Below are 13,508 nucleotides of genomic sequence, written 5' to 3'. Positions count from 1 at the left end.
AAACCGGATGTGACGTCATTTTTTGTTGGATGATGCCTATACGAAAATTTCAGGAGTCTTCTGCCCCGCCCCTGATCAAGGCCTTAAACAAAATGTTATTAAATTGGGATTTCGTCGTTTAGATTTGCAAAAAGGTGACTGAGATGGGATCTATATTTGACCATAAGACAGTAATGAGTAGGGGCTCAAAGAGGCTAGTGGCACATATCCGGACGTCACATGACCAACACGATTGAGCAACATCGCAGCGAGCCATTAGTTGCGAAAGACTTGCAACTAGCATGATCGAGTCAAACCAAACGCTTTGAACTTGAGTCTTTTGTGGAGATCAGCGGTAAGTTTACAACGCTCAGTAGATTTCTGGTATAATAGTTCACGATTAATCTTCTATTCCTCGGGGACTGCAAATAAACAGCAAAACGAAAAAGAAGTGTCTAACCGGCAGCCGGACAAGTTTTTAAATAGATTAAGTGACCGGCAGTCAAAACCTTCAGTAGTTTAGGCTAAATAGCACTCCAGTTATCCTAAAGAGCACTCCGGCTAGTCTGAATAGCACTCCGGTTAGCCTGTTTACGATTAGCTTTCAATAATGCTAAGGGTAACACTATATATACCTAAAAAAAATTCCGAAAATTGCCAGCCGGTTTCGGTGCCGTGGTCATGAGAATGAGTATGGCTTGTCATGAGGGTGACCAGGGATCGATTACTCTTGAGGTCTCCTGTCGCAGTGTTCTTTTTACGTTGATTAATTTACTTCATAAGAAATGTCGCACTGCCGGTCATTATTTGAGTCTATTTTAACCTTGACCGGCTGCCGGACATATAGCCACGAAGGGCCGGCCCTATGTAAAATTGGGATCGGATGGCGGCCGGATGGCGGATGGCGGATGGAAAAATGCGGATGATAAAATGTGGGTGAAAAAATGCAGATGACAAAATGTGGGTGGAAAAACGTGGATGGAAAACTGGGGATGACAAAATGCAGATGGAAAAATGAGGATGGAAATTGCGAATGACAATGTTCGGATGATAAAATCCTGATAAGGGGAATTAACTACGATATTCCCTTGGCAACGGTCGATTTTCAATATTTTAGGTAGGGAGAAGTGGAATATCAGTCAACAGAATTCGACCATCACAGTAAGATACTGATACCATTGTTGCCTCTGATGGTTGGCAGTGAAAATGGTAAATAATTTAGTTTTGCATTGATTTAGCAAAACCATTTATTTACAAGAAAAACTGTGTTCCGGAATATCTACGTTCAGTTGGGAACTGATATGTAGTTTAATATCTCTTGGACAGATTTCTAACTTAGGTTTTTGTCAGATCCCCACCCTGTGACACACTTCAGTAAATTGCCATCTTCAGCTGTTTCTGGTGGACTGTTCTTTAAGATGGCCTGGTTTATTTACAACTAGGACTGTCAGAAATTTCCCCTTATAAGGATTTTATCATTCGTATTTTGCCATCCACATTTTGCCATCAGCATTTTGTCATCCACATATTTGTCATGCGCATTTTTCCATCCGCCATCCGCCGTCCTGTCCATGTTTTACAGGCACCCGTTTTCAATACCAGTTCTCCTAGCCACAAGCTGCATCAGGAGGAGCCTTATGGTACCCAAGAACACACCGCAATACTGTACAATAATATTTATCTACCCAAGGCTCAAACCCAGACCCCCACAAACTTTCCATTTTTCAGCCGACCATGTTTCTCTTATTGTATGGTAATCAGTGCCATTCATCTCATGTGTATTTATTTAATTTTGTTAACACTGAAATTGAATGCTTTAACATTGCATCATAGAAAAGCCTAACTCATGGCTACTGCTACAGAGAATTTAAAAGCAATTACACAGCTCACTCCATCTTCTAGTGAGGAGGATGCAAAAAACACCTACGATTCTTGGGCTGCATCTTATGAAATGGTAAGCTGATTAATCTACTTTCAATTGTTTTGTTAAACAAAATTGGATTGCACTGTATTACATTGCATTGCATTGCACTGCACTTCACTTTATTGTGTTGTATTGCATTTCAATTTGCATTGTCTTGTGTTTTGTTGTGTAGAGTGTTGTGTTGACTATATTATGTACTATATTGAGTTGTACTGGGTAAATGTATTCTATTGTATTGTGTTCTATTCGATTTTATAAAATAACTGAGCTACTGGGCGCACCCTCATTGGTCGATTGGTGTGTTTAGATGAGAGTATGTAAACACAATTGTGACGTTTTAGATTTGCGCATATTTTTGAGAATTATTTTTAAGAGCAATAGAGCACTTTTTCTGTGTTTTCTGCCTGATAGCCTCATCTAAACACTCGGGGTAGTGGGAGAATTCTTGAAAGTTATGCAAACCATCGACTACGTCTCGGATTTGCATAACCGTCTGGAATTCTCCCAACCCTCCTCGTGCTTTAAGATGAGGCTATGTAAACACGGAAAAAGTGCTCTGATTGCTTTGCTATTGTATTGCAATTTGCATTGCATTGCTTTTCTTTAAGTTGTGATATGGCTAATACAAGCAGACTGCGATAATCAGTTTTCTGCCAAAATAAGGGGTATTAACCCTGGGGGTATGTATAGGTTTAAGTCTTGACAAGGTATATAATTTTACTAGCCTCCTCCAAACAAGAAGTAAAAAAACTTTCACTGCCTCTTGCCGCGCTTTTTTTTGTTTTCGCGCGCTGTTTTTTGAGATGCACCTTGACTAAATGAACACCTGGAAGAGACTAACAATTTTACATGTGTCTGTCCTAAACCTTAAGGGAGGCATGGTGGCCTCATCAGGTTAGTGCACTTGACTCCGCAGCGAGCAGTCCGGGTTTGAGCCCTGGCTGGGGACATTGTGTTGTATTCTTGGGCAAGACACTTCACTCTCACGGTGTCCCTCTCTGCCCAGGTGTATAACTCCTAGTTGCTTCATGCTGCTGAAACCGGAGATAAGCTCCAGCCTGATGAGCCACTTGGCTGGGTGTATGCAGACTTAACCTTACCTACCTGTCCTAAGCCTATCTGAACCTGGTTGAACCTGTCCTAAGCAAGATATGGTTAAACGATTGTCAACCTCAAATGTGGTTTACTGGTGATTACCGTATTTATCAGTCCTAGATCAGAGGTGTAGTTTTGTGACTGATGGAGATACCATTCATTTGTTTGCTTTCTTTGCAGTGTTATTTTGCATCTGATTGGTGGCTACATAATAGACCAATTTTGATATATTAAAATTCAGCCTAAAACAATAGACCTCAGTACAAGGCACTGGGGAATAAACCCCACAAACTCTGTGGTTATTTCCCAGATCAGCCTCGTGCTGAGGTCTATTGTTTTAGGCTGAATTTTAATATATTGAAATTGGTCTATTGACATGTCAAAATCAAATCAAAGTGTTTTGACTTTCACAGTAACAATACATGGCATGTTTTGTCTCAGGTGCCTTAAAACATTAGCTCAAATCTCAAAATGGACTAACCTGCAAACTCAGGCATAAAATAGGAGGGGGGGGGGAAGGGGAGGGGGAGCAAGATTAGGGATAGTAGGAGGGGGCGTTTTTTGCCTCCCTATCCCCCTTCCCTGTTTACTACACCTGCAATGCAGGCTAAAAATGGACTTTTGTCAAGTGATGTTGTATCATGTTTGTTTTTGTAGGATACTGAAAAACATGGCTACAAAGGTCATGTCTTATGTGTAGAGGCTTTTAACAAAGCTATGCAGTCAAAAGATGTGTTCCCTCATGCAAATAAGAACATCAAAATCCTTGATGCTGGAGCTGGTACTGGCATTATAGGCGAGATGCTGGTTGAACAAGGCTATACAAACATTGATGGCTTGGATATTTCACAGAAAATGTTAGACATAGCAGAAAAGAAGAAAGTTTACAAGCGGCTCATTTGTGCTCCTTTGAGTGACATTCGCGTAGAGCAAATAAAGACTGCCGAGTATGATGTAGTGTTGTGTGCAGGGACCATTGTTTATGGGCAAGCGAAGCCTGTAGCACTGGATGAGTGCATACGTCATGTAAGACCAGGTGAGCATAGTTTATCAGATCGTTAATAGAACAATTTCGATATATTAAAATTCAGCCTAATACAATAGACCTCAGAACGAGGCTCTGGGGAATAACTACAGAGTTTGTGGGGTTTATTCCCCAGAGCCTTGCGCTGAGGGCTATTGTTTTAGGCTGAATTTTAATATATCGAAATTGGTCTATTACCTTATCGATCTTAACTCTAAAAGAACAAGTTCATTTCAGTGGGTTATTGTTGGTAGCTTTTGATGCTAAAGACATTGTGAAATCCCTCACAAGTCAATAGATCGTTTTCACTGTCACGCAATAAAAAAACAAATCGAAAACCATCCTTTCGAAAAAGCTATGAAATTATGATGTTATAGAAGATAACTAAATAAGACACTTCTCCAAGTTTTAGGCCTGTGCGTTTCCCCAAACTTCAGATTTTCGTCGAAATGTTTCGCAGATATTTACAGAGCCCAGTATGAAAACGCCATGTTGGTGTACCTCCGTGGTACACCAATATGGCGGTCGGAAAATAGTGTAAACATCTGGAACTTCCTTTGGCTATCTAGGCGACTGATTATCAGTACTGATCAAAGAAGAATTTACATAAGCACTTTTCCTAATGCTCTAATTTCTAAAAAGGCTCAAAATCATGAGATAAGTATATATTTTTCGACGAACTCGATCGTAACCTTGTGTCACGCACCTCCATAACCCTGAAATTCAAAATGCTCTGGATTCCAAACGAAGCACGTTATTGAGCTGTAAAATTGTAAACAGATATAAATATACCGCCTCTTATTCCTGATGAGGATAAAAACTTTGGTGGCTCTTTAGTTTTGGATTTTCGAAAGTGATGACGTCACGTGAAAACGATCTATACTGAGACCCTATAGGCAAGGGAAGGAGCAATACAAGTCAGACCTTCCATGGGAGGGGTGGGACACAAGAACTGAGTAGCCTATAAAGGTGGTGAAGACTTCAAAAAGCGAGAGACCTATAAAAAGAGGGAAGGAGGGAATGGGCACAGTAACTGAGACCTTGTAAGGGAGGGGAGGGAAACATCAAACATTAAAGCAGACCGTCCTTGAAAAGGAAGGTAAAGTAATAAACCAAGAACTACAATCCTGAAAAGCAGGTTAAGTACTGGAAGGAAGAAACCTGACATTTAAGACTGCAGGGAAGGGAAGCCAAGTGCAGCAACTGAGAGCAGTTCGAAAACCTGCAACATATTGCCGCGTGGCAGAATGTTCCGTCTTAACAAGAACAACACGCAGCAATTGATAGACCCAGTTAGGGAGATGGCACAAAACAGCTCGTGCAGAAAACGCTACTTTTAACTTTCAGTATTGCTGATAGACTTTCTAAAAGTCCTTTCCAATAATTCTTTCCTGGCCTGTTGGTTTCGTTGCTGTTTCGTCGCTCGCGCTCGCCCTCGCGACTTCGTCGCTCGAAGATTACGCTCTTGCTTCGCCCGAGGGCGATAATTTATAAGTCAAGGATTAAGAAAAGGCCGACTTGTGGCAAGTCTATATTGTTGAGAGCATTTTATTTTTTAGGATCGACGTTTTGAGTTTACTTACATCGGTCTTTTGATGTGATCCAACAAGATTTCATTCTTGTTCTTTAAAATATAAACGAAAAAGTATGACCTTGAGTATTCTGCATTCAATTGCTTTCCCGGAAATTCTCAGAAGTTGAGTCTGAACGCGAAATTGAAATCTATCAGGAAACAGTGTTCTCGAGTCTTCACTTCGGGAAAAGATAAGGTTTTTACTCAACTGAATTAACATGCTTTTCTTTTAAAGGTGGACTGTTTATTTTCTCTATCCGTGCGGACTCCTTCGATCCAGTAGAGCTTGGTTACAGCCCCAAGTTTGAGGAGCTAGAGAGATCAGGAAAATGGAGTCTTGTGAACAGAGAACGACGTGAGCTGTACACTAACCCTGTTTTTGAACGCTATAGAGACTGTTATTTGATCACTTACAAAGTGCTCAAAAACTGAACAAGATGGGTCAAAGAGCTCAAAAATGTTAATTATAGTGTTTCTGATGTCATGTGGCAGTGGTCAGTACCTATGAAGTAAAAAAATAATTACTACCTATTTGAAAGGCTTTTCAGATTGAAGAAATCTGATGTTTTCCTTTTTGGAATATCTTCTTTCGTTTTAGAGATATTAAGTACGTTTTTGTATTATGCAAATGAGGAAAGTGACGACGTCATAAATTGTTCCACTAAAACACTAAAATACTGAATCAAGAATGTCTCTAGAAATATTACAGCAGTATTCTTTAAACACGTACATCACAAAAGAAACAAAATGTATAAACAAAACGTAAATATCTCTAAAAAGAAAGAAGATATTCCAAAGAGGAAAACGCCATTCGTTTTTTTTGAAAAGCCTTTCAAATAAGCAGCAATTCATACTTTTAAATTGTTATATATCGATATTTTTTACAGCAATCAAATAAAAAGAACAGTCAAAACACAAAACGTTGAGTTTGAGCGGTGTCATGTGAGGATAATCAGTGACTAATGAAGCGACAAAATGGGCAGAGGTGACATATGTTATTGTGGACATGATAACAGCTTAAAAGAAACTTTGCGTCGAAACTGGCGCTTCCAGTACCCAAGCAAGCTAGGATAGAAAACAGCTTGTAGCCCTTTTGGATCCTCCCGGTTGTCTACTTTTGGGTGAGGAACGCGCTCTCCATTCCGTAACATAAAACTTGCAAAACTTGCATCCGCAGTGGATACGCCCTTGTCATCCTCCTCGGTCGACTGTATCAGGAGTTTGATCATTCGTTTGGTATCAAACAGAACACCCTCTCACTATTAAAGATAACACATAGATTTAGCCAAGCCTAAAAGGGGAGCTCATGATTACAATAAGTTAACCTGGCTTGAGCCTGCAATCCAATGGAAAGCTAAGCAGCGGTCAACATTAAAGAAACACGACCTCTATCAGCTCTAAACTTGAGCCTGTGTTATGGTCACGTTATACTGGTCAGCAAGATACTATGTTTTGACAGGTGTCGGTTGACCTTAACATGGATGTACGCTGTAAACCAAGACTGCATGTCTCTGTCAACCTATTAACCGGAGTATGACCGCCATCTTGCACGAATTTGTCGTGCATACGCGCCTACCAGCAATTATGTACAGGTATTTGGCCTTCACTATATGTATACAGCTGAACACAATCAAAGGTTATGAGGCATGGGTGCATTTGGTCAGCCGAGCCGAGATATGTTTTAATAGCGAAGCGCACGAGTAACATTATAACTTAAATAAACAAAACGGAATGGTGGAAGATTTGAAGCTTTTTCAAACGCGTAAACAAGTATTCCTAAAACAATTTGTAAAACGAAAATCTGGCGCTCATTTTCCTCCTATTTCTCTCAGAACACGCTTATGTTGTCCGCCTACTGGGTTCCAATAATTTGCATTCTATTTTTAGACTTCGCGCGCTTCGCTTATTGACACATCATTGAGACTTATTACACTAACTGTCCAATTTCTCGCGCGCTGATTGGCTCATTTTTATCACCAATAAGAGTACAGACGGATAAAATTTTAGTTTATGCAAGCTTTCAAGTTCAACTTTCAGCTGTGAAACTGCATGTCAACTTTTTAACCAAAGAGATTTTATTGACTTTTTTAAGTAGCCAATCAAAAAGCGAGAAAAGCTATTGACAATGTTTGCGTCATTTTGAATAAAATTCACTTATCTTTCTTTACGGCAGGTTTACGGCGTCTTTCCCCCCTCATGTATTCCGGGCATTTGACCATTTTTATAAAAAACAAATTGATGCGGCTCGTCGTTCCACAGCCACTTTGACAATGTTATGACGCAATTTATCATCAATAAGAGGACAGAAGCATAAAAAACTGACGTAAATTTGTTAATTTTACAATAACTGCAGAAATTCTCGCACGCTCATTGGCTATGGGAAAAGTTGACAATTAGTCAAACAAAAATTCACGCAAGAGAGGACTAGGAAACATAAACTTGCCTAAAGAAAGCACATCGACGAAGATATGTCCTCGCCCTTGCCTTCCCTGCAATACAACGGCGACCGACGCTAAAACTGGGTGTGTCATTTTACACCTCTTAATTTATATAGCGGTATTTCAGCCATGAGAAATATGTTTTGCACAAAAGGAATGCGTTACACGTTGCGATTGCGTGCTTTGAATATATAACCAGTTTGGAACCTGAAACCTGAGACCTGAAAATAATTTTATTCGGCTTTATTGCCGAGAGGGAATCACTTAAATACCGGTATCATACTAGTATGTACGTCCGTTCCCTCCCTTCCCCTCTCCCACTTGTTAACTCGCCTTAGTTCTCCTCGTGTGTTCATTTATAAACCGCGCGGCCAAGGGCGAACGAGAAGCGTTCTTTTTGTCGCCTAGCTATTTCCGGCGGAGGTGGAAAGAAAATTTTTCAAAAAGCTGGTTTTTGAGCTTCTTGAGTTGTAACTTTTTGACGAGGCTGTTGTAAAGAGGCGGAAATGTGTAGGGGAATAACAAAATAACCCGTTGTGGTAAGTTGGTTTTTACATCAATTTTTCTTTCGTGTTTAAACTTTTCACAAATGATGTCATTTCGCCTATAGATCGTTTTCACTGTCACGCAATAAAAAAATAAATCGAAAACCATCCTGTGGAAAAAGCTATGAACTTACGATGTTATAGAAGATAACTAAATAAGACACTTCTCCAAGTTTTAGTTCTGTGCGTTTCCCCAAACTTCAGATATTCGTCGAAATGTTTCGCAGATATTTGCAGAGCCCCAGTATGAAAACGCCATGTTGGTGTACCTCCGTGGTACACCAATATGGCGGCCGGAAAATAGTGTAAACATCTGGAACTTATTTTGGCTATCTAGGCGACTGATTATCAGTACTGACCAAACAAGCATTTACATAAGCACTTTTCATAATGCTCTAACTTCTAAAAAGGCTCAAAATCATGAGATAAGTATATATTTTTCGACAAACTCGATCGTAGTCTTCTGTCACGCACCTCCATAACCCTGAAATTCAAAATGCTCTGGATTCCAAACGAAGCACGCTATTGAGCTGTAAAATTGTAAACAGATATAAATTTACCGCCTCTTATGCCTGATGAGGATAAAAACTTTGGTGGCTCTTTAGTTTTGGATTTTCGAAAGTGATGACGTCACGTGAAAACGATCTATTATTTCCCACGAGAAACATAGGTCGCCGCTGCCCTTCACTGGCGTTCACCTTTGGTGCAAATGAAGTCAGCACCGGTTACCTTGCGATCACTTGAATTTGAACAGTTTGCCGCTTTAAATTTTCATTTGTATGAAGTAAAATTCTGTTAACAGAAATTCATGCACAAAAATGCAAAAGCCTCAACCCGAGGATGAAAATTTCGTGGAATCCTCAAGAAGTCTCCTGCACAACGCGGACCAAGAATTCGTCGAGGACAAACAAACAGGGGCAGACATGGAATTTGTGCAGACGTATTACAGCCCGAGAGGTGTTTTGCTGCTGTATTTTCGGGGGGACGCTGCGGCAGAAGTGGACAAGCATTTTAACAGGACTTTTACGGAGTTGTGTTGTTTGCCCGGCTCAGGTGCATTGGACAACAGCATGCAGGAGAGCTCACATTGGCAAGGTGTGTACAACAGTAACAATTTGGGATCGTCATCACGCCCTTTTCCACAGAAGAAATAAAAACTGTCGCGCGTAGATTATTACAACAAACTAAGACACGTCAGCGGTAAAATTTATTTAATCAAATAATTAATGATATTTCTTGTGAATCGTACAGGCAGTTGCCCTTTTGATACACTAACCCAGTTCGTTTACTTTTTATTTTGTCATACTGCATGTAGCGGCGCAATAATGGCAACTTGCTACATTTTCAGAAAGGTTTGTCAAATTCTTTGAGCAAATAAACCAGAAATTGCACCTTACAATCGGAAATCAAATGGGTTCTGTCCTCGTGTACCGGTTCACAAGAACCGATACAAAAGACCTAACAATGTTCAACAGCTAAACAAAGGTTCGTAAAGAAAGGAGTACAATGGTTATTCCCTCTGTGTGCCGGTACACCAGGATACAACCATCAAATGTAAATTGATTTGATTTCACACTTTAGTGACAGCAATCCTAATTTGCGTCGATTTCATGTACATTCACTATACATTCCTTTCTTCTGCTTGGTTGGGTCGTACAGTGGCAGCTCTTGTAAAATTCGTCTGAATTATGAACTTCCAGATTTTCTAGCCCAAAATCAGCTTTGAAATTTATAAAATCTGGATCATGCACGTAAAATATTACATTTGCGCCTGAAATCGAATTAGTAGGTGGATTTTCTTGTTGCCCTTGTTTTTACCATGTAAAATAATTCCTACGTTTTGAAACTTGTGTGATATATGCTGAGGCATGTTTGGTGGCGATGATATGACAAACGGAAAAGAAAGGAAGAAACGGAAAAAAACCCCTCGTGCAGGGCGTGCTGGATCGTGAGAAGACTGGTAATAGAACTGTCGGGAGTGAATAAATGGACTTTTTCTAACGATGTCACGGAATATCAACACGTTTTCGTATTTTTCAAATAGGCAAACAACCACCTCCATGGTTCAATTTATCATGCCGAATTAAATAATTCTACGAATCTACGAGATTTTACAGATCCATTGCAAACTCATAACAACGGATTGGACCCCAAACTTACAAGGAAATGCATCCCAGGGGGCAAGCGTCGCCCCTTTGGATACATTTTCTTGTAAAAATTGGCAAGTAAGGGCCAAATTGGCTTCACGATAAATCGAACGGTGCATGATTTATTTTTCAAAACAAAATAATAAATAAAAGGTAAAAAATTCCATTTCATCGGACAACAAGAATCCCTGTACACTTTCGCTTGTACATTGTTTTTAGGTGGGACAAACGCTATCGCAGATTAAAAACTCCTGAAGTCACTGCATATATTATTTCCTGTTAATTGTTTGTTTGATTTGCTTATGTATTTTTTGTTGTTTAGTTATTTATTTTTTTAAATTTATTTAATTAATTATTACTCAGGAAAACCAAGCCGTCCCATGTCTCAAAGGAACCTTCCAGCCTCGTTTTGGAACCCGTCACAAACGGACCAATCCCAACACCTGCAAGGAACCTTCCATCACAGTGGCAAGCCAGTAGATATGTTCCAACAAAACTATAACACAATAACCCATTATAACAGAAGCTGTCATTCAACTGGTCACCATGGAAACGACGATCAAAACGGGCCAAGTTTCGTTCGCAGGAGAGCTATCCCAGTCTCTTATGCACAGCTACCAACCGGGGTGGTGAAAAGTTTCTCCCCAGGGCTCGCGCCGCAAGTGTCTGCACAGCCCTGTCGCGAACCCGCGTCTTCGTTTTCGCAAGAGGCTGCTGTGCAGAGCAACGATTTGCAGCCGTCTTCCTTGAGGTTCAACCCTCGCTACAATTCTCTTCTAGTTCAACCAGACGTGAAGCCTCATTTGCCGGTTGTCCCTGGAGAACCAACGCCCACACAGATTGAAGAAAGGGGAAAGGACCTCGAGGAATTCCCATGTGAACTGCTAATGAGAAAAGGAGAACATTAACAAAAAAAAAGGGTCGAAGTAGCTGCATGTACCTTTTGACACGAGAGAAGTTAACAATAATTTGGGACAAACCAACGGTCAAGTGCTCCGCATGTTTGTAGTTAATGCATCTAGAAATGTCTAGCTTTAAAAGAGACATTCAGTAAGCTAAGTGTTGCCTGATAAAAGTATGTATCTTTTTTTTTTTGTGAACTTCTATAAACCGACACGGCCCCTTTCTTCAAAAAGATCAGTCGTTTAGTGCACGCTGAGATCCTGAATAAAAGCAAAACGCTGCTGTGTTGCAGCGGATTGAGAAAACAACATTACAACCATGAAGAGAAATTGTGACGGAGTAACTTCAATCTTGGAGACTCCGTGCGGGTCACGATGAAGTAAAAACCCGCCGAACGCGTCACGAAAATTTTCGTTGCGTCAGTGGCTGGCACCTGCGTTATAATTTTTGTTGCATTTCTTTGCCATCCTCTGCAAATCGACCGCGTGAAATGACCAAATTCTACGTTGTGTGGAGAGCGTAAACCACGACGGCTAATCTCAAGTTTTAAATTTCTTTTTCAAATTTATCGCTATGACCTAGATTCAGTTTCGTGATAGTTTTGACGGTGATAAAAAATTAACGTAAATGACTTTAGAGTATTGCGCAGATTCTTTGTCCTCGGCGTGGGCTAGATCTGAAATGCGTAGTGAAATTTGGAAAATAAAATACTGATATCCATGTTTAGAATTCTTTTCAAGGAAATTTCAGTTATTGTTTATTTGATTTTCTGCCGTATGCCCTAAATTTCTAAGTATATCTATTTTAAGAATGGAACGTTTAATGAGCGGAACTGAGTGCTATTCTGCATACGAGCCTCCACCACCCCCCCCCCTCCCCCCCACCCCTTGAATCGTGAATGCGCGGTAGCCCGAGATCGCGAAGTGGTCGTAATGTCACCACGGAAAGAGATGTTGGGAAAAAAAAATTTAAAAAAAGAGAAAGAAATAAAGAAACCGGTAAAACAACTAACTGATATTCAGGCAAGGGATGCAGGGTCAAACTGTAAATGACTTGTTTTAACCGACTTGTTAATGAGGTTCAAAAACCCGGGGTTCCAAACTCCAGTGTGATTATTCCGTATGAAAAGGTCTGAAACAGGAGGTCTGAAAACACACAAATGATATTTCTTTTAAAAGGTTATTCATGTACTGGGTTTAAATAGAATAAGATGCAAAACCTGTTATCAAATGTCAGTTGTCAGTTACCCCATCCAGACGCTATAAAAGAAGGAAATTAGCTGTGTACCCATTCCGGCTCAGATTGATCAATTTCGTTTAATTACCTATAATTAAATATGGTCTGGATTTTGGTTTTGTCATCGGGTTGTTGTTTTTGTTTTTTTTTTATGATAAAATACTTTTTTCTGGGTCGACACACCGAGAAAAATTATGATAGGTAAAGAATTTTAGTGCTAGCTCCAAGCAGATGTGAATGAACAGAATGTAATTCAATCTATAGATTTAGGTCAGCCTAAAAGCGGAGCTCCTGGGCCAGGTTGTTCAGAGTCCGCCGGTTTAAGCTAACGGGAAAAGGTAGAATTTTGATTTGAGTTTTGTAACTTTGCGGTGAGGTTTTCTGTATATTGTTTGGCCTTGAATGAATGAATGAATGAATGAATGAATGAATGAATGAATGAATGAATGAATGAATGAATGAATGAATGAATGCTTTATTTAACGTGGATATACGCTTAGCTTGAGAACTAGTTTACAGGTATTCCACCTAATAACTAATGAAAACCTAACAACTAAACAACGCTAATTTCACAATTCATCAGGTAAAATCATAAATTAAATACTGATTAAAACTATTCAAAACTATTATTACAATATTACCGC

At 39.9% G+C, this 13,508-nt stretch overlaps 2 protein-coding genes across 3 annotated transcripts; both read left to right on the top strand.

Moving 5' to 3' along the window:
* Nucleotides 1-118: 118 nt before the first annotated feature.
* LOC145479511 (methyltransferase-like protein 27) lies at nt 119-8,380 on the top strand. 2 transcript variants are annotated; one of them, XM_081457894.1, is made up of 4 exons: nt 119-334; nt 1,813-1,933; nt 3,656-4,034; nt 5,831-8,379. In XM_081457894.1, the coding sequence occupies exons 2-4, from the start codon at nt 1,826-1,828 to the stop codon at nt 6,025-6,027; spliced, it is 684 nt and encodes a 227-aa protein (XP_081314020.1). In that variant the 5' UTR covers nt 119-334; nt 1,813-1,825; the 3' UTR covers nt 6,028-8,379. The 2 variants fall into 2 exon arrangements, with proteins under 2 accessions (XP_081314020.1, XP_081314021.1); XM_081457895.1 differs by having other exon boundaries at nt 119-1,933; nt 5,831-8,380.
* A 21-nt stretch (nt 8,381-8,401) lies between these two features.
* On the top strand, nt 8,402-11,835 carry LOC145479510 (uncharacterized). The gene is made up of 2 exons (XM_081457893.1): nt 8,402-9,673; nt 11,089-11,835. The coding sequence occupies exons 1-2, from the start codon at nt 9,397-9,399 to the stop codon at nt 11,631-11,633; spliced, it is 822 nt and encodes a 273-aa protein (XP_081314019.1). The 5' UTR covers nt 8,402-9,396; the 3' UTR covers nt 11,634-11,835.
* The last annotated feature ends 1,673 nt before the right edge of the window (nt 11,836-13,508 follow it).

The sequence above is a fragment of the Orbicella franksi genome, chromosome 2, assembly GCF_964199315.1.
Source record: "Orbicella franksi chromosome 2, jaOrbFran1.1, whole genome shotgun sequence".
NCBI classification, from domain to species: Eukaryota; Metazoa; Cnidaria; class Anthozoa; order Scleractinia; family Merulinidae; genus Orbicella; species Orbicella franksi.
The sequence above is the reverse complement of the archived record's forward strand: the minus strand, read 5'-3'. Positions and strand labels throughout refer to the sequence as shown.

What these genes read in the sequence shown, in the direction of transcription:
- LOC145479511 (XM_081457895.1), top strand. Translation starts at nt 1,826, where the DNA reads ATGGCTACTGCTACAGAGAATTTAAAAGCAATTACACAGCTCACTCCA. An exon ending in GGGCTGCATCTTATGAAATG is followed by an intron (nt 1,934 to 3,655) that starts GTAAGCTGATTA and finishes TTGTTTTTGTAG; the next exon opens with GATACTGAAAAACATGGCTA. An exon ending in CATACGTCATGTAAGACCAG is followed by an intron (nt 4,035 to 5,830) that starts GTGAGCATAGTT and finishes TTTCTTTTAAAG; the next exon opens with GTGGACTGTTTATTTTCTCT.
- LOC145479510 (XM_081457893.1), top strand. Translation starts at nt 9,397, where the DNA reads ATGCAAAAGCCTCAACCCGAGGATGAAAATTTCGTGGAATCCTCAAGA. An exon ending in GGAGAGCTCACATTGGCAAG is followed by an intron (nt 9,674 to 11,088) that starts GTGTGTACAACA and finishes ATTATTACTCAG; the next exon opens with GAAAACCAAGCCGTCCCATG.